Raw genomic sequence first — 20,878 nt, 5'->3', positions numbered from 1 at the left:
TCCCAGAATTTGTCAAAGCCTTATTTTTCTGAGCAATGGATGCACATTTCGGACACGGTATCATGATCTCCAAACCCTCCTCCCTATTTCAGTAGAATGTCGTGATAGTATGACCCTCCAGTCGGGAGAAAATCAACATTAATGAAGGTGTACACCAAGTTTATTTTGTACTCCGGCTTGTCTGGCGTGGAACCGAGGCGTTCAAACGTAAGTCATACGTCAGTGACACGCCCCTGTGCAGGCGGGAACCGAACCAGAGCCCGTCTCTGACTGAACTCCACTTTGCCCTCATAGACATGAACTAGGACGACCCATCTTGCTACGCATTCATTATCTTTGATACAATCTAGCTCTACCTGAACTACACATCCTGTTAAAGTATTTCCTGTGTGTCAAAATAAAAGTCCCAGCCATATCTCATGCATTCAGCATTATATCTCCAGAACGGCTTGACGTACATGCTTCAAATTTGGTACGAGTGTTTTTATGGACTCAAAGGTGAAGTGAGTTGATGTTGGAGGTTGAAGGTCAAATGTCAAGGTCAAAAACACCTTGAGTGTGATATCTCAAGAATGCCATGTCACACAAGATTCAAATTTGGTTACTCTAAAAGCACCTTTGCAGGTATCACAATTACCCTACCAACCAGCTAGCAGCAAGCTCAACAGCCCCACCAACACCCTAACCAGCAGATTGCATCCCCTCGTGTAATTCCTCGGAATTGCATTTCTAGTTCAAATATAATTTTTGTTAGTCAAGTTTTAGTTGACTAAAAGTCTCATCATTTTAGTCTAGTTTTAGTCAAAAGAGAACTTAAGGTATCTTAGTCAAGTTTTAGTCAAAACATTTAAGTATTTTTTAAATAACAAATTACTTCTGATTACCATATCAGTCAAATAGTGTTTCACACATCTCAATTTTCCGCCGATATTTTATGTCCACAGGGTTTCTCATCGTTATAATTACTCATTCTGACTTTTTGTCAGTCAGTATGTTTACATGCACAGTTAAGTCGAACTACTAAAGCTCGGCTAGAGGATTTGACTGGACCACTGTCATTATCTTTGTTTACACGACAAAAGAAAACCCCTTTTGTAGACCTAACACCTAAGTATGAATGTTTTGCTCCGCTACGCTAGATGCCGAGATGCGCCCAAACACCACACATTCCCCAAACTTTTCATATAAGCTTCATTAGCTTACTTGCTAGTGAACTTTGCATCATCAGTGTAACTAGTTAAATAGTTGACATTACTTGCTGAACATTTTCGTATGGACATTCTGGGGGGTGTTCATTCGTAGATGAGAGGAACTGCAGCTTATGAGTATGTGGCGTTGTGGCATAAGGCTTAGGTAGTTAGCTTGCTAACTCTGGCAGAAATCTCCGGTGTTCTTGCTCCATGTAGTTTCGTGTTGCAGCCACACGATTTATGTGTGTTTATTGCACACACATAAACACACACACACACACACACCTAAAGAGACACACATACACATGCACAAAAACGCACATGCACGCATGCACAGACACAGGCACGGACACACACACAGCCGTGCACACACGCACGCACATACATAAACACACACACATTCCACACCCACAGGAACACACACATAAAGACAGACACACGCATTCAGGCACACACACACACTCACGCACGCACGCACGCACGCACACACACACACACTAAACACACGCACGCATGCACACACACATAAACATACACACACACACGCATGCACATACACACACACACACACACACACACACAAGCACAGTCACAAACATACACACACAAACACACGGCCATGCACACACTCACACACACACACACATAAACACACACACACACATAAAGAGACATGCACACATACACATGCACAAAAACACACACTCACGCACACACATGCACACACACAGGCACACACGTACACTATACACACACAGCCGTGCACACGCACACACACGTGGGTGGTTGACGTTTTAGGCCAAAAAAAAGTTTTTGAAAAAAAATTCAGATATTAGGCATAGAAATCACTTAGTCCTGTTGTACTGACCCTTCCATTCCCTAAAAATATGTATGGTCTTTTAGATTTTGTGTTGAAATTCATATTTATTCACTAATTAGTTGTGGTAGTGACTAAAATTGTCATATGGTGTGACATGAAAGTTATTGTTTGTAAAATTATAATGGGGTATTTTGTTTTTAATGTGAGCAATGTATTATAATCTTCTATCATTACTTCATCAAGATCTAGCATTTCCTTGTGCAAATGTATTACATTTTACAGTATATTTCTTCATCAATACACAGAGTAAGGCATATGTCCTCAATCTTTCAATAAACGTCATATTCATTTTGACATACCTTGATATAAAAGAAAGAAAATGCTTGTGACTTTTGCTGACCCTATTTTCTATATGTTCCATTGAGATTTGTATGATATAGACCCCAAAAGCCTTTTTATTTTCATAATTTCTTGATGTCACACCAAATGATATGGTGTCACGCCATATGATAAATAACACCACAAAACAATCTGTTAATACAAAAATGTGTATTATATGTATTTCACAAGCAACAAAAGACAGTTTAAGACAGGTATATCATGTAAAGGTTCACTTTTAGAAATCACAACTATGCAAAACAGAATGCCACCAAATATTGTATAGCTCTTGGGTTCCCTGAGTTTTTCTCTTCTCAATGGTGGGCTTCAATCTGAATGTTTGTAGTTCCCCTTTGAGTTTATTCTCTTTATATCTGTTAAAAGACAAATTTAACAATTTATTCAGATAATTTAAAAAGTTTTCCTGCATTATAATCAGATTCAATTGTTGCAATTACTTATAGTGCTAAAGACAACATTAATATTACTGTTTTCTTTAACACCAGAATTTATTTTCTCAGACTACTATTGATATTTAGAATGTCAAATATGTATCTTTTGTATCCAAGGCTGTAGAGTGAGTGAGTGAGTGTGTGTGGGGGTGATTTCTGTGTTTTATGTGTGTGTGATTCGCAATACATGCAATAGTTGCACATCTTAAATAATAAATGTTAAATCATGTTAAATATGTCAAAATATATATTACACTTAATTATGAGTTAAACATATGTATGAAAAAACATTTTTTATGCAGGAAAATGCAGTTTCTATCATACAGTGTGACAAATAAATCATATGGTGTGACGAGAAAGCCCGGTCACACTATATGATATGGGGTCACACCATATGAGGTTTCATGTACTTAGCATGACATTAAACAATGTGCTTTTATGCTAACATCCTAAAAACATGCTAACTGCAATATGACAATATAGTTTTAAAGGTAATATTGACTGAAAAGTAATTTTATTTGGGCATTTTTGCGTAAAATGCGTCACACCAGAAGACAGTGCAAAAGGGAACTGAAGCAGGAGTGCCGGATATACTTGATTTTTTTTTAAAACATGAAGAGAGAAAACTCACCTTGTAACTTTCAGTGTCCTTCTGAGGTGTTCTTTCTCCTGAAAGAAGGAGGACCCCTACTCCCCAAAGGTCTCCAAACAATTGCCCGTTTAAAAAAAAGTAATATGGCGTCACACCATATGATATCCATTTCTGGGACAAAGTGTTTTAGTTAAGGGTGGCTTCACAATATTATGTCTGAACTTTTAGTCAAGCAGACTCACAAATAGGCATCTGGGTTATCAATATATGATTGAATAAACAGAAAATGAATTAATTTTCTTGTTTTTATTCAAAATCAAAATTTGTAAAATGTGACTGCACAGTCACGCCATATGAGCTTTTTCTGGTTTGGCTGAAAATTGTGAAAAAATGGAAGATTAATCCCATGAATGCTCTGTATGTTAATATAAAACAGCATTTTCTGAACAATATCACCATAGTTTTTGATATATTTTTTATAATTTACCTATCTTTGACACACTGGACCAAAAAAAGGCCATGTCATGTCAACCACCCACATACATAAACACACACTTATTCCACACCCACAGGTACACACACATAAAGACACATACACACGCACGCATGCAGGCACGCACACACATAAACACACATAGCATGCACACACACACAAGCAAACACACACACAAGCACATAAACACCTGCTTCACTTGTGCAGCGGACATAATTAAGCTTCAATTAATATGTCCATTAAACTATATTATGTTGTTTTTTGTATTTGTGTGTTTTTTGTATTTGTGCGTCTGCAAGTCCCATAACCATAACCATAACCATAAACTCCATCAAAACACACTTTACTTCTATTCTCTTTTTCGTACTTTATGACTAATAGATACTAAATGCTGCACTAGCAAAGCGGCAGTCATATAAGACTAGTCAGAGTGTATGACACATAAACACACCCACACACATGCACGCGCACACCAGTGGTGGAGGAAGTACTGAAACTCAGTACTTAAGTAAAAGTACAAATACACAGACAAATATTTACTTTAGTAAAAGTAAAAGTACCACAGTGACAACCCTACTTAAGTAAAAGTAAAAAGTACCTGCATTTAAATGTACTTTAAGTATTAAAAGTAAAAGTATTTGCATAATGATTTATTATCTTATATTCTAAAAGAAAAATCAGTATGGGCTGTGGCATTTTAATTAAGCTAGTTTTAGGTTATACTCGACTAGATAGTTTTAAGCTAATGCAATTGTGCTTACTATCTGTGGCCCAATTTACATTCCGACCATTTACAATTTACAATTCTAGAGACTGTAATTCTGGTTATCTACTAGGGTGATCTGCTGAGTAAAATATCATTCAGCAAAACACGAGAGCCTGAAGTTTAACGGGGTAGACAAGGGAAACATCGGGTGAATGTATCGTAAAAAGGAACGATGGTGTTGTAGAAATGTAGCGGAGTAAAAGTAGGCCTACAGATAATTGCTGTAAAATGTAACAAAGTAAAAGTCAAAAGTATGCACTATAAATTCTACTTAAGTAAAGTACAAATACGTGGAAAATTTACTTAAGTACAGTAACGAAGTATTTGTACTTTGTTACATTCCACCACTTCCGCACACACACACAGAGACACATACACACACTCACGCACGCACACACTCACGCATACACATTACACACATAAACATACATGTACATACACACAAGCACAGACACAAACACGCACGCACGCACGCACACAAACACACGGCCATGCACACACTCACGCACACACATAAACACACACACACATACACATACACAAAAACGCACACTCACGCACACACATGCACACACACACTCACACATTCTACACACACAGCCGTGCACACACGCATACACACAGGCATGCACACACACACAAGCACCCCCCCCCCCCCCTCCACCCACACACACACACACACACACACAGAAGCACATATACACAAAAGAAAACACACACATGCACACACTAATGTACACAAAAGTATGTAAGAGACTAAGAGTATATGGAGACAAATTGACAAGCGTGATTGTTTTTTGCGGAGAGAATGTGCAGGACTGAGCAGCGGTCATATTTTGTACCGATATGCGGTACATCTAGTTATGGTACGGCTTGAACGGCCTACTTGAAGCTACGTAAAGATAAGGCCGTGACGTCCGAGCTCAGCTGACTGGTTTGTTTTGCTGTTGAAGGTGGATTTCAGCAGTGAGACAGAAGGCTTCACGGGACGGACAACAGTTCAGGTTTTAGAAAACAGCGTTCGTGACTAACTCATCTCCAGTGTCCACGCAGCTTGTAAATATAATATTGTCTCATTGAAGTAATTACCAACATGCCTTCAGAAAAGACCTTCAAACAAAGAAGGACATTCGGTATGTAGCACTACCTCACCTTTTCTGAAAAAACGAACTCTCGCTGGCTTCGAAGCTAGCGAGCTAACGTTAACATCTATGTTGTTAGCATTAGCTAAAGTTCTTGTTTACGACTCTGTTCATCCTCAGACGAATTTAATACGAGTTGGAATGGCATTTTTATGTCTTTCCTAAATGTTATTTATTTATGTGGCATATATATCACTTTTCTAAACCAAACTATATTTGAAGATGAGTGTCTTGATCGGTGAAGAAAAAATAAATTTCCTGCCCCGTCCCTGAAAAGGGTTGGCTCGCTAACGTTGTAAGCTAGCTGCGTTTGTGTTTACATTGTGGAGCCTGCTCTGTTGTTAGCTAGCTAACACTGCTCCTTAGTGACGCGTTAGCCTTTTGTTAATTCTTCAATTCCTCTGCGTTGGCTTCATAGTTGGTTGATGGTTGCCAATTAATGTATCTCTAACATTCAGTTAATCAATCCTTAATTGTGACAAATGTTCCAGTAACTGTCATCGTATTGCTCATCTTTTTGTAATCCTGTTTAGCACCATCAATCATATAACCCCATTCATGGCTTATCAATTGTTGCCCTTCAAGCTTTCAACACAAATGAGTAGTAAGGTCGGATAAATAAGTGCGGTGCTTTGCCGTCCTCTTCTGTGTTTGTAATGCTCGGCACAGCAGGCTGCTGGAATAAGCAAGCTGACAGGCCCGATGCGAGTGGCAGCGGAGAACTGCAGGATTGGGGGATGGGGACGATGTGCGAGGTGAACAGGGCCTGCTGGTAAAATGAAAGTTAATTCAGTGTCCTGGCAACTAAATTAGGCATCGGCGCTTGTATGTAGTTAGGGTTATAATAATTAACATTTTACAACGTAGCTCGCTAGACATTTTTGTTCTTTCAATTTCACGACTGGATACATGGTATCCTACTTAGGTGGGAACTGTTTTGATAAGATTGTCTAGTTACCTTTATCAACCGTCGTTGTTGATAATGTAACAATCGCACTTGATGGAAAGTGTTTCCGCGTGTGGGTTATCTTCGGAAATTACGCAATATTAAACCTAGCACGTGAGTTCGTCATTGGGGGCTCCCACGTGCTTTCTATAATTTGTCAGAGCTGGCACGAGATTGATTGTTGTGTCTTCATCTTTTCACAAAATGTTGAGGTGGATATGACAAATAGCCTATTGTTGCTAATGGCCCATTGGTGACACAATTGTTGTGTAGCTCAGTTTTCCAGCTCTGACTGTCAGAAGTCTATCTAATCAAACTGTTAGGCTTCCTTATGGAAGGGGGCAAATGTTTGGCTTTGTTTGTTTGTAAATGCTGAGTCATGTAAGGATGGGTCAGCCCAAGGTAAACAAACGACCTTCTTTGTTTTGCTTTACATAAGCTTGTTAGGTTAAGCGGAAATCCAGAGATAAGGCTGACTTATCTAAAAATCAATGTTAGAATAACCCTTTCTATACATTTCACAAAAGAAAACGCACATCCCAGTCCATCTAAGGATAACATAGAGTCAGGTTTAGGGGAAGTTGTGAATGGCAAATGTCTGTTAACACAGTAAACCTGAACTTTTTTTTTCTCGCGCTGTTAGTCATCTGCCTTAGGGCTTTGTTTGGTTGGCAGGCTTTGAATTGGTTGTTATAGCAACTCTTGTATGGTCTTTGATTATAGCCCATAGTCTAGTTCAGTTGTGCAGGTGAAGCATAGAAGATAACGATGTTCACACACACACACACACACACACACAACCACAACCACACATTTAGTGTCCAGGCATTTAGTGTTGAAGCATACTGAGCTATGTAAGCTACTCTGTATAGGACCCTTTTCTGTGAAATGGTTGGGACAGGGTTGAATGTGAAGGTGACCATGAAGGGCCTCATCCTTATACACCCAGATGTCCCTAAAGAAGGATGGAGAAACAAGCCAAAATAGAGGATGAAAACACTTTATCATAAACCCTTTAGCGTAAACATTTAAGTAGGAGGGCAGAAACACACTTAGCTGACACTTAGCTAACACTCTTAGCTAGCTACAGCCCATCACCTGTGCTGCTGGGTCAGCAATACAGACCAGTGACCTCCAAGCGCCCTATAGGGACACAGTTGTGGGAGTAGAAGGGGACAAAGGGAAGGTGAAGGGATCATGGGATCGGTCTATACCCAGCCTTTGACTCAGGACTCGGGATCAGAGAGTCTCTTGTGATGCACTGCGGTCTCATCACATAATTTTTGGCCTGCCCCAGTGCCTCTATCTGTTCTGATTATACTGAGGTGTAGCACAGGAACCTGTGGTTACAGCACTGACAGTCATCTAGTTACTGATTATGTGTGTGCGTGCATGTGTGAGAAATAGAGAGAGGACAGCAGAGGAAGCCAGCATCAGAGTATCCGTGTGGGTGGGTGTTTGATAATTGATCCTCTTGGCTTCCTGTTGCTGCGTACCCTCTTCGAGTGTCAGTTTTCAAGTATTATCCTGAGTGTTGTCAGAAACAGAGCTTTTTGCAAACAGAGGTGATGAGTAAGTCAGACGTTCCAGCATGTAAAAATACACCCGACTGGATGTCCAGTAAACACTGTAGAATCCTGGTGGCAAGAGGACATAATCTGTCATGTGACTTTTCTTTCTCCACAGAGCAGCGAGTGGATGATGTCAGGCAGATACGGGAGCAGCACCCCAATAAGATCCCGGTCAGTAGACACACACACACACACACACACACACAAACTGACACCACCTGTACACATACACTCCATCACACAAATACCACCTGTTTACATGTGTCTGTTAGATACATGCTCATCTCAGTGAGATTCCTGTATGTGGAACCTATCAACCAAATAGCACTTTGTCCCTGTCAGATACCGATCTGTAGAACCTGTTGAAGCAACAATTTGCCACTTGCTCAGTCATGTTTTATTTGAGAAATCACTTTTGGTTTCATCTTAAAAATGAATGTTGATTAATATTGTTAGCCTGACGAGCCCGACCCACATCAAGATGTAGGGTCTGGGGACTCTCACCATTCTCAGTGGTCAGCCCTTAACTTGTGTCGCGCTGTTCGCCGCCAGCAGCAGCAGCATCCATCTTCTTTGTGTTCAAGTAGCAGGGAATTCACACCGAACCATTGCAACTCTGCCATCATTATGTTAAGCCCGCCTACCGACTTTACACGATGTGATTGGCCTGATCAAAGTTTAAATTTTCCAGCTCGCAAGCCAACGGAGAGTTGCTAGACTACCCTGGCTACAAATTACATTTGCTGCCGCTAGGGTGCGTCTAGATTTCTAGGCTAGAATATTGTCACATAAAAGCCAGATAAACAAACCTGTTGTTCACACTAGCTGTCCTGACTTTACACTATGTAGTTCTGAGATTTGCTTTAGAACACACTAAAAAAGTATAAAGAGCCTTCACAACAAATACAGTTAGCATGTATTGTATCAGTGCCATCTGTAATGTTGGTGGTGTTTGCAAGGTATTGGAATGCCTTTCTAAGTAGGTAGATGATTAACTTTAGACTAAATTCCCATATTGCTTCTTTAACCCTAAAACGTTTTACACTTGTTTTCACAAAGGCAGGAACTTCACACTCACAGTGGTTTCTAATAGACAAAGCTGCCATGTGTCAGCCTTCTGGTCACGTGAATATTTGAGGTCTCTGCCATTGTCTTTGTTCCAGATTGTAGTCATGAGTTCCTAGCGCTACGCTGTGCTGAATGTTTCTGAGTCATACCCTCATCTGTCATAATGCCATCGCAGCTGCATGGAAGTATGTTGACCTGCTCAAGTAGCTTATTTGTATTTGGATCATCATAAAAAAAATTAAATTTGAAATTTACGAAAAATTATTGTAGCCCTACATGGCATAACACTACAATATTTAATTAGTTTTAAAATTAACAATTTTAGCTATGCTTTCATTCATCACACATGAGACATTAACTGTGCTTTTGGTTATTATTATTATTATTATTATTATTATTATTATTATTATTATTATTAATACATTTTATTTGTAACACACTTTACATTCGCAAGAAACCTGAAAGTGCTACATGATAAAAATTATATTTAAATCAAATAAAATACAATAAAATAGGTAAAGCCTTTTTTAAAACACATTAAGATGTGTTCTCATATGCCATGATGTTTGTGGTTCTAAGCAGGCTTATCTACACAACACACTCACTGGCCAGGAAGTTACACATAGTACGTACTGTATGATTCCCATTTTGTGTTGGGCTTAAAGTGTTCAGGCACCGTGCTTGAATTCAGGCGTGAGCTGGTATGCTTAAGATTTGAAAATAGGCGATGAGACTACAGTATAGACGTCCTCATAAATGTCTGATAACTTCAGGCACAGACATTTTTATTGCTTTAAGCCCTGGCGTTGGGTTATCAGCCTCTGACAAGAGTATCATCTCCTGTCAGCTTGTAATGGCGCTCAAATAGTAGCCGGGCTCAGGTCAGGGTGTCCTGCCCTCTGGGTGTTCAGGACTAGTGTCTAGTGACGTGTATTTGACTCTTGGTTATTCAGGATTTCTGAGTAAGGACATCCCGCATATGCATGCAAATAGAAATATGCAAATCCGCTCGTCAGTTGCATAGTAAATGTTTGTGGTGGTGTTGTTGAGACTGCCATGTGATGGGCCACTGGTAGAGCACGGTGCTGGCAATGTGACAGAAATGTCAACATGATGATGATAGATAGATAGATAGATAGATAGATAGATACTTTATTGATCCCCAGGGGAAATTCAAGGTCTCAGCAGCATACATACAAGACAAACACATTCTTTAACAGCAGAAGAGTAATTAAAGTATATAATATAAAAACACAACTAAGCAGTAAGGACAGTAGAAGATAAAGAATATGCTAAATATACTAAAATACAAATTATACTAACACTTAATACAATATATAAAAATATACTAAAATACAAATAACAAAATTACAAATTATACTAACACTTAATCTAAATCAATTCTAAAAACAGTATCCACATAGTGGTGATTAATAAATCAGAGGCGCTTGCAATGACTGAGGCAGGGACTGAGCCTGTGATTCTTTGTGCATAGTAAGGTATAGTAAGGTATGGTAAGGTGCTCTAAGGTGCTCTGTGTGAATGAGTGTCATGGTGGTAGTGCAATGGTGATAGTGGTCATGGTGATAGTGCAAATGAGTAAGTCAACAGTGCAACAATGCAGAAATAAAGTAAAGGAAAGTCTATATATCTATATATTTAACTATTTAAGAAAATGTATAAGTGTGGCCACAGTTTGGCTGTGGCATGGAGGGGGGGGGGGGGGGGGGGGGGTTATGCATACGTGCTAATGTGCTAGTATAGCACGCAAACAGTGAGGCATAAAGACAGTGGTACAAGTGGCTAGTGGACAGACAGTACCAAACATGGAGGGGATGAAGAGGCAGACAGACTATGCAGAGAAGTCTATCTCTCCTCTTCCCTTAAGTGATGGAATATGTTTTGTATCATTTTATCTGTGAAAGGCATAAATACATTTTTTTAAGTTTTTTTTTATTAATTGAATCTGTATATTTTATAGTTTTGCTATACTAGTTACATCAGGTAATGCTAACACTGCGGAATCTGAATGGCCATCATCACATTTGAATTATTTGCATTCAAGGACAGTCAGAGCACTACTCTACCATCTGAACCATTGCTGTCCTCTTTCAAATACTGATACAAAGTTATAAAGCTTTAACCCTTAAAGGAGTACCGTCACACCGGTGTGACGGGAATGTTGGGAAATTAACATTCTAAAGAATATCTGGGTTCATTGAATTCAACATAGAATTTTAGAACCTTCAATTGTTGCGGAACTTAGAATGTTCAAAAACCTACACCTTTAAGCATCATAAAAAGTCAGTCAATGAATGAATGAAAGAAATGCTTGCTGTGCCATAACGTGACAGACCCAGTGGTGGTTGTGGTGGCAGGAGGCTGCAAGTCTCTGAAGGCCCTGCGGGCATGTGCCAATGCTGCTGGGCAACGAGATTGGTGCAGCTGGCTCGCGGGCGTGGTGGTGCCGCTGGAGGATCGGGTATCCTCCCTACCCACCATCTGCCGGTCAGCCTCTGCGTCCTGCTCCTTCCATGCCACTCTCATATTCCACCTCTCCCACGTCTGACTGAGAGCAGCCAGATGGACCTGATGCCATAGGCCCTCATTGGGTTGTTGACATCATATCTGTTTATTTTTATTTAAAGGAACACGCAATGTTTTGGGGGGGAAATTAGCTTATTTAGATAAAAGAATGCATGTCCTTCTCTTCTCTGTGCGTGCAATAGCCCAGTGTGACACTGTTAGCCAGCCGTGGCCTACTGGTTAGCACTCCGACCAGTAGGCACAGCTGAAGTGCCCTTGAGCAAGGCACCTAACCCCTCACTGCTCCCCGAGCGCCGCTGTTGTTGCAGGCAGCTCACTGTACCGGGATTAGTGTGTGCTTCACCTCACTGTGTGTTCACTGTGTGCTGAGTGTGTTTCACTAACTTAGCATAATTCACTGAAAGTATGTTTGACCGGTTAGCCTACCATTAGCCTGTAGCTATAAGGGAGCTTCTCTGAGGAGGTGTTATTAACTAGTGAGTGTTTGTTTTCCCCCCAGGTCATTATTGAGAGGTATAAGGGGGAGAAACAGCTGCCCATTCTGGACAAGACAAAGTTCCTGGTACCGGATCACGTCAACATGAGCGAACTCATCAAGATCATCAGGTGATCTGACTGGCTTCAACACCAAGCTTTCTAGCCAGCTTACCAGGGGCGTGGTAGGGGGGGTGGGGGGGTTCTGCCCCCACAGGTCCCCAACAGAGCATCTTATCATTCTAAATATGAGGCACTTCCCCATCTCAGTTTAGAGTTATAGGTTTTGATCTGAGATGCGCTACCACCATACATTTATATTATTCAGTTGCTGCATGAACATTGAGTGGAAATTTCAGCAAATGTATTCATTTCATTTTCCCTATAAGGTAGATTTGTGTCATCATCCAGTGATCCCATGAGACATGTTGAGTGTATCAATAGTCTACACAGGGTGATATCTTTTGGTTGTTTGTGGTCTTGACCTCCATATAGCATCACTTAGGATAGGATCCATAGGAGCCACACTTGCCCCTTGTGTTAGCCATTTGAGTTAGCCCACCATTTTGGCTTCTTCTCCTAGAGAGTAGTAGAACAAGCCTTCCTTGCCTTACTGTGTTTTTGTGTGTGTTTTGCTTGCTTCTGACCACTAGGAGGCGCCTGCAGCTCAACTCCAACCAGGCCTTCTTCCTGCTGGTGAACGGCCACAGCATGGTGTCTGTGTGCACGGCCATCTCCGAGGTGTACGAGCGCGAGCGTGACGACGACGGCTTCCTCTACATGGTGTACGCCTCGCAGGAGACGTTTGGAGCCTCGCACACACACTAGAAACCCCGGTGGCCACCCGGCTGCCATCAGGACAACAGTATGACTTGTCGCCGCCTCATTCCCATGTATGCCACCCCCACCTCAATCTCGCCTCTATCAGCTGTATACCCAACCAATGGGTGCCCCCCCCCCCCCCCCCCCCAAAACCATTCCCATCTTCAGCTTATTGCTCCGTCTTAACTGCCCCCACCTCTACCCCCAAGTGCTGCTCATAGATCCTCATATAGACGAGAGAGTAATTACTGGCCCTAGTATCCCCCATCCATCCTGCTTGGTAGGTGAGCTGACCAGGATGTGAGTGGTGATCTGGCTGGAGCGCAGGCGACCGCCCACTGCTGCTCATTCATTGTCAGGTGTTCAAAGGTAGTTCAACATGTGTGTTTTCTACTTGAAATCAGTGTGTCTGTGTGTTCGTGTTAGCTGGATCACTGCGGCCTCGAGTGAAGCCTGCTGTTTAAAGTAGATGCCCTGACACTGACCGATCAAAGCCATGACCAATCAGCCGTTAGTCTCACTATTAAGCTGTTGATGTGACCAATCAGCTGTCCGCCAAGGCTAACGGAAGACTAATCAGAAACGGACACAGTGGGCTTGGGCCCTGCAACCCCCCATAATCACCATTCATTCATACTTTAATGATAAATGGGGATGGTGTAGTTCATTTTAGCCATAGCTTTATTTTAGTTGAAAGTCTATTCGCTAATAGCATGCATACATATTGTGGGTGTACGTACATACATACACGCACATGCACATACACATACACACACATACAGTAGTGCTCCCTGAGGACTCCAGAGCACTTTTGGTGTCCTCTGTGTTGTTAAGTGAGGTCGAGGAATTCGAGATTTTGGGATTTTCCTGTTTCCTCCTCACCATCATCTAAGTATCCTGCCTTGTACAGTTCCTTCAACAGTGTTTCCTCACTGAAAGGAGGAATACTTGGGTTTCTTACGGGAAAAAAAGAAAAAAAAAAAGCTTTGCTCTTTTATGCCTGCTCAGATTGTAGTGAGACGCTTTTTAATGTAAATGCAGACAGCGCAAGATTGAAGAAAAACATTGATATAAAAAAACTGTAATGTCAGAAATGTGTGAGTGAATGTGGGGATGATTAGGTGTGGTTTCCGATGATGATGGAGGTGGCAGTAGTGAATGGACCTAGTGTTATTCTATCTCTGGATTCTATCTCCAAGTCTCCAGAGCTGTGTTGTGACACCCTCAGAGAAGTTCAAAGGTCATTGGAATGCACGTTGAGAGGATGGTGTTTTGAGGGTCATGTGGCTTTATTATATGTCCTTGTGTGCTCTCCCACTTTCTCATTATCTCTTAAGTAATTGTTTAAAGTTACAAGCATTTTTATCCTTAAGCAGTTATCAGCTATTCATTTGTTTTTATTTAAATGGTTGTTCATGTTTTATGTGTAAAGATGAATCCATATAGTAAAGTACAGTCTGGAATTAACAAAGCACAGTCTGAGGGAAAGACTTCAGGCTTTCAGCAATATTATACAACTTTTTTTTCTTGTATTTTTGTTGATATTTTAAACAATAAAATAATATTATAAATATGCCTGTGTGGTGTTGAATATGTTCCCATGTCAATCATGTGTGCTGTCAACTGAACGGCATAATGTGCCCTAAATTATTTAATTTTATTTATTTTGCATCTATATTTTTCCCGCCTCCACTAACTTGGTGCCTCAGACTTAAAATGTCATGGCAGACAGTAGCTGGTCCAAAAAGGTCATATAATTGCTGTTATCAGCTAACATGGAGATTTCGTCAAGTCATGCTTTGTAAGCAACACTACCCAACAGCTAAAGGTATCTGTATGTCGAAATGTGTCTATCGTACCTTATGTTCGTAAGAATAATACCTGTCACTTATTAAAAGGTGTTGAAAGATGGGAAACCATAATCCAGACTAAAGTATCAAAATTACATCTGAAAAGTCATTGCTTTATTTCCCCATGTTCTTGATTCCAGATAGTTTACGATACCCACTGCTTTACCTTTTATTACTAGTAAATACAAAAAAGGTGAAAGGACAAAACAACACAGAACATTTGAAGAATACATTTCATTGTCATGGCAAACCATGTTGTTCAAAAATATTTAAAGCAGGAGAAGATAATGCAGCATGCATAGCTATCGGCATTCGTCCTAAAGCTGTACTGGATGCTCTAAGGGAGGCCTGTACTGGCCTTGACGCTCCGGAGGGTCTGTGCTCAATGAATCAGATGATGTCAGAATATAATGCAATATGATGGTGCATAAATCCAGGACATTCAAAACAGATGCTAAGTGAAAATGTTGTATTTCTACTGTTTAAAAACAAAAGTAGCACAATTAATTGGAGTTTAAAAACTTTTTTAAAAATGTTGTCAGAGTTAAGACACATTATGATATGGCAGTAAAGAAAGCTGAAAAAAGTGGATATTCCGAGTGCCCATACCGAATAGAATCTAAGTCCGGCTTCAAAAACTAAAAGTCCTGCCATGTATTTACTCCAACCATTCCCTAAACCCGCTGATTCTAATTGGCCCAACTCCTCAGCCAGGTAGATGAGCTAATTAGTGTACTCACCTGTGTGAGTGCCCAGGTAGAACCAATAGGCTACATGGTAGGACTTTCACTTTCTGAAGCCAGACTTTTACCCTTCTAGCAGAATCTCGGAAACAAGGCTAAGAAATACTGCACTGGTACTGACTGAACTGACCCGCAGATTTGGAGAAAAAAAGCTTGGTCTTCAAGGCTGAACACTCAGAAAGCACAACCAGAGTATAGCCGACTACATGTCCCAGAATGCACTCTGCTGCACAGTGCAGTGCGACCAATAATCTCATAGGGTGAAAACTTAAACTGAGCACCGGAGGATGTGTAGTTTATTGCTGTCTTGGCTCTGTGACAATCTACATAGGACTGTATACAATCACATAGCAGTAATTCAGTGGCTGGCTTCACAGATTATCAAAGTGTACACGTACATGAAAATATGCCCTTTACTGGGGTAAAATTTGATACCTCAGGAATGAGAGCTGGAGTTGCTTCCGAAGTGACTCAAAGCCTTAGAAGTTGAAAGGTTTCTGTTACAATCACATGCCATAGAGGGGCATAGCAACAAACTTTTAGGCCCTGCGTCTAACTGTTCACGGCTCCAACTCCCTCCCTTAGACGAGAACCCCTCTCCAGTGACTGCCTATATGCCACACACTTGATCTCTGTTACATCTTACTGCACCAGACCAGCAGGTAGGCTATCACTCAGAGTGCAAAAGTGATTTTGAAGTAACAACAAATTATTTGCTAATCCACTACAATTTAACCAACACATGTTAGCAATAGTTACACACCACAAAGAAACTCTGGGTAGCCAGCTACGGTTGGAGTCTACACATCACATCAGCCACCTGCTAAGACTACTGACAGACACCTGACTATGCCTTTCATCTAGGCCACAAGCTGCTAGCAGTCTGCTAGCAACAATCATTTTGTACTGATGGTTATTCCTATAAAGTTTCAGCAACTCCAGCTCACCCGTAGAAGCTTGTTATATCATATCATTGATATCAAGGATCATTGTTAAACGAATGTAGCCATAGATAGCCCAGACCACCTCTAAATGTGGAGTGCATTCACACCTGTACTTGGAGCCGTCATGTGAATTTATAATTGGATCACTCAGACCACATGTTAATACATCGGGTTTGGTGTCTAGCTGACAAGCTCATTTGAAGTGTGCCGTTCTGGTGTCAGAGTCCCTACAAAAAAATAACTGCAATTATCCTGCAGGTTTTTCCAGTGCAATTATACTAGAGTACAGTGCAGTACAATAGTATTTTCATGTCCAAAATACTGAATTTCTGCAGTATTACAGTACAGAACTATGCAATATAATGCAGTTTTCTTTGTGTCCAAAATACTGCATTTCCTGCATAAGAACTGCAAATTCCTACAAAACTGCAGTTTTGATACTCAGAAAACTGCAGTTTTGACACTTGAAGTAATGAGTTATTTTTTTGTAAGGGGTGATCGGCCTTAAGAGAGGCCAGCAATACAGCAAAACCGCACCAACAGAGCTGATTTCAGCAGCTGCCAACCAAAGTAACATCTGAGAAAATGTACTGAAGTAGACATGATGTGGATGTGATGGAATATGACAAAATAGTTCAATATTAGCAATGGAGTGTCTACACTTGTAAACAGAGTTGCCTCTATACGTAAAATTACAATGTGAATGTATATGTTTCTCTGTATTCCCTGGCTTTCAGTGTGCATTTTGCCTCAAGGGTTATAGGGTTACTGACTGCTTTCATAATGACACACATTTTCTAATCAGAAAAAAACAAGAGGCAAAATGCTCAAAAACATAAAGAAAGCATGACAATACAGGAACATTGGCCTTGGGAACCAGATGAATACTACAGCATGTTTGAATTTGCTCTGGCAGATCCACTCATTCCAAAAATGATCCCAGGAGCCAATCACAACCTCTTATCTGGTATGGGGCGCGCTTTATGGACCCTTTCAAGAGAGTTCCATTATCAGCATCATAGTTGGCCCCACAAGACTTCCTTTTTAACATTCCATATGCTATCTTAATGCAGAGGAAGTAGATTGGGGCCCAAATAGAACGTTCAAGCATTGTTTTTGTTTTTATTGATGAAAGGGTCTATAAAGACAGATAGAGGAGCAACGCTGGCACTACTTGGGCACAACCAATGGCTGCACTGGTGCCGTCCGTATTAAACAACACCAACATGTATTTTCTTTTAAATTGAGTAAACTACATTTATAAACCTTTATTTGACGTGCTTCCAAAGGATTCGGTGATAGTTTATTGTGCCAACTTTAAGTTTAATTCCATCGCTGGTTATGCCTCTTGGAAATTGAAGGTGAGACGAGAATTTTTTAGCCAGGCTAAAGGAACATCACTTTTAAAGCATTCCTACGCATGACTGATTCAGGGGCAAGCCGTGTTAATACTCTCGGCATCATATGGCCATACATTCCATGATATGTTGATGTCCTGTTGAAACGTTGCTTGTTGAATCGTGAGGTCATAAAACGTGCACCAAGACCTACATGTCATATCCTATGTGATATCTTACACACTCTGTCATGGTCATTCTGAAGTGATGAATGTAGCTTTTATGTCTGAATGTTTTTAAAGAGACAAAACTGTATCCCTCCTGCTATTTTCTTATACATTTGTAGGCACATCAGAAGCCCTATCAAAAGCACTATAAATGCAATGTGTGACAAATCCCTTCAACAAAATCCTGATATAAAATATCATATCTCGTATAGGGCCAGAACCTGCTGGCCCACAATTACAAACAACCAGGACACACTCTGATTGGATTAAAAAAAAGTGCTTTCAAGATGTCACTCAACCCTAGTTCGTCCCTCCACACACATTCACTAAATAGGACTGGACAACAGTTCTCTTAAAGGCGGCACACATCAGCACCAGGAAGTGGATGAAACACTCCTGTAGCTGTGCGCACAACACAACACTGCACTAATCGCCCTCTCCCTCAGAGGAACCAGGGCAGTGCAAAGTATTTTCTCAAAATTAATCACTTTGTTTTTTTTCTTGAATTCAAGTGCTATATGTCATTTGACTGGCAGATTATGACATTTACAAATATATAAATGATTCTAAAATCTTTTAAAAGTATTTCAGACACCTGACGAAATAACATGTAAAAACATAATGACAATGACAGAAGAAAAGACAAGGAAGAGTCTCAGTCCTGCTCACTCATAAAAAAAAGAGATCTCTGTCGATTCCTTCTCAGGCCCAAAAACTATCCTGTCAATGCAAAGGACTCACAGAAGAATGGCAGTCTGGCTTCTTGTGATATTACTTGGCAACTCATTGAATGAGGACAGTATTAGACCCCCCCCCCCCCCACCCCACCCTTTTCATTACAAAAAAAGTCTGTTGATTTGACTGTGCAGGTCTATTCCAGTCAGAGGAACAAAACAAAATGGCCGCTGTATGCTGCTTCTGTCTCCCTCTCAGAGTCAGCATGGTTTCTTGGGAGTGAGGATCATGCTCAGTTCATGAGATTTTTGACCTGAGTGGGGGAGAAGGAGTATCTAAAAGCTTCAGTTTCTTTCCCTGATGAAAAAAAGGTCACACACACAAACAAAACAGACTCCCAAAAAAGAAGAGCACCTCCTGGATGTGGCTATCTTTTCCTCTGCCCCCAGATAAACATAAATTCAGAGGAAGTTGATAGAAGTGACCAAAGATCCAGTCTGCAGAGGTTTCAATAGAGGACATTGATAAGAGGTCACCAACTGATCCAGCCTGCAGAGGTTCTACGGGGAAAGCTGATAGAGATGATCACTGACATAACCTGTAGAGGTTCTAGTGTTCTCCTTGTAGTCGTTGGTATGAGAGGATCGTAAAGAACAGGTGTACATTTCTGAAGTGCAGGTGTAAATGATTGAAATCAAAGTAGACCTTTTAGAGACTTTTCTGATCTGAAATCATTGGGAGGTTTGGGGCTTTTTGCATGTCTTCTTCACTTAAGCTCTGAGTCTTGGCAGCAGCCCTGGCTGTAATCAGGTTTAGTCTCCTGAGTCTTGGCTGTCAGTGTGAGGGGCGTACCTCAGCCGGAAAGTGCCTGTAACAAAGGCAAACAGAACAGTCAGTTACTCAATACAGAAGCATACTATACACACAGACACCCCTATTAAGCAAAAACATACTATACACACAGGCACCCCTATTGAGTAAAAACATACTATACACACAGGCACCCCTACTCAATAAAGAAGCATACTATACACACAGACAATCCTATTGAGTAAAAACATACTATACACACAGGCACCCCTACTCAATAAAGAAGCATACTATACACACAGACACCCCTATTGAGCAAAAACATACTATACACACAGGCACCCCTACTCAATAAAGAAGCATACTATACACACAGGCACCCCTATTGAGTAAAAACATACTATACACACAGGCACCCCTACTCAATAAAGAAGCATACTATACACACAGACACCCCTATTGAGCAAAAACATACTATACACACAGGCACCCCTACTCAATAAAGAAGCATACTATACACACAGACAATCCTATTGAGTAAAAACATACTATACACACAGGCACCCCTACTCAATAAAGAAGCATACTATCCACACAGGCACCACTATTGAGTAAAAACATACTATACACACAGGCACCCCTACTCAATAAAGAAGCATACTATACACACAGACATCCCTATTGAGCAAAAACATACTATACACACAGGCACCCCTACTCAATAAAGAAGCATGCTATACACACAGGCACCCCTATTGAGTAAAAACATACTATACACACAGGCACCCCTATTGAGTAAAAACATACTATACACACAGGCACCCCTACTCAATAAAGAAGCATACTATACACACAGGCACCCCTATTGAGTAAAAACATACTATACACACAGGCACCCCTATTGAGTAAAAACATACTATACACACAGGCACCCCTACTCAATAAAGAAGCATACTATACACACAGGCACCCCTATTGAGTAAAAGCATACTATACACACAGGCACCTATAAACACAGGCACCCCTATTGA

At 40.7% G+C, this 20,878-nt stretch overlaps 2 protein-coding genes across 2 annotated transcripts in view; one reads left to right on the top strand and one right to left on the bottom strand.

Moving 5' to 3' along the window:
• Nucleotides 1-5,621: 5,621 nt before the first annotated feature.
• Nucleotides 5,622-13,398, top strand: map1lc3b (microtubule-associated protein 1 light chain 3 beta). The gene is made up of 4 exons (XM_042110689.1): nucleotides 5,622-5,824; nucleotides 8,466-8,521; nucleotides 12,465-12,571; nucleotides 13,093-13,398. Exons 1-4 carry the CDS (start codon nucleotides 5,785-5,787, stop codon nucleotides 13,265-13,267), a joined length of 378 nt encoding a protein of 125 aa, XP_041966623.1. The 5' UTR covers nucleotides 5,622-5,784; the 3' UTR covers nucleotides 13,268-13,398.
• A 3,851-nt stretch (nucleotides 13,399-17,249) lies between these two features.
• Nucleotides 17,250-20,878, bottom strand: part of zcchc14 (zinc finger, CCHC domain containing 14) — a 32,285-nt gene continuing 28,656 nt past the window's right edge. Inside the window, exon 13 of the mRNA XM_042110378.1 lies at nucleotides 17,250-19,905. Coding sequence (XP_041966312.1) covers nucleotides 19,850-19,905 — 56 coding nt within the window. The 3' untranslated portion in view covers nucleotides 17,250-19,849. The remainder of the gene's footprint in view (nucleotides 19,906-20,878) is intronic.

This window comes from Alosa sapidissima, chromosome 11 (genome assembly GCF_018492685.1).
Source record: "Alosa sapidissima isolate fAloSap1 chromosome 11, fAloSap1.pri, whole genome shotgun sequence".
In the NCBI taxonomy this organism is placed as follows: Eukaryota; Metazoa; Chordata; class Actinopteri; order Clupeiformes; family Clupeidae; genus Alosa; species Alosa sapidissima.
The sequence above is the reverse complement of the archived record's forward strand: the minus strand, read 5'-3'. Positions and strand labels throughout refer to the sequence as shown.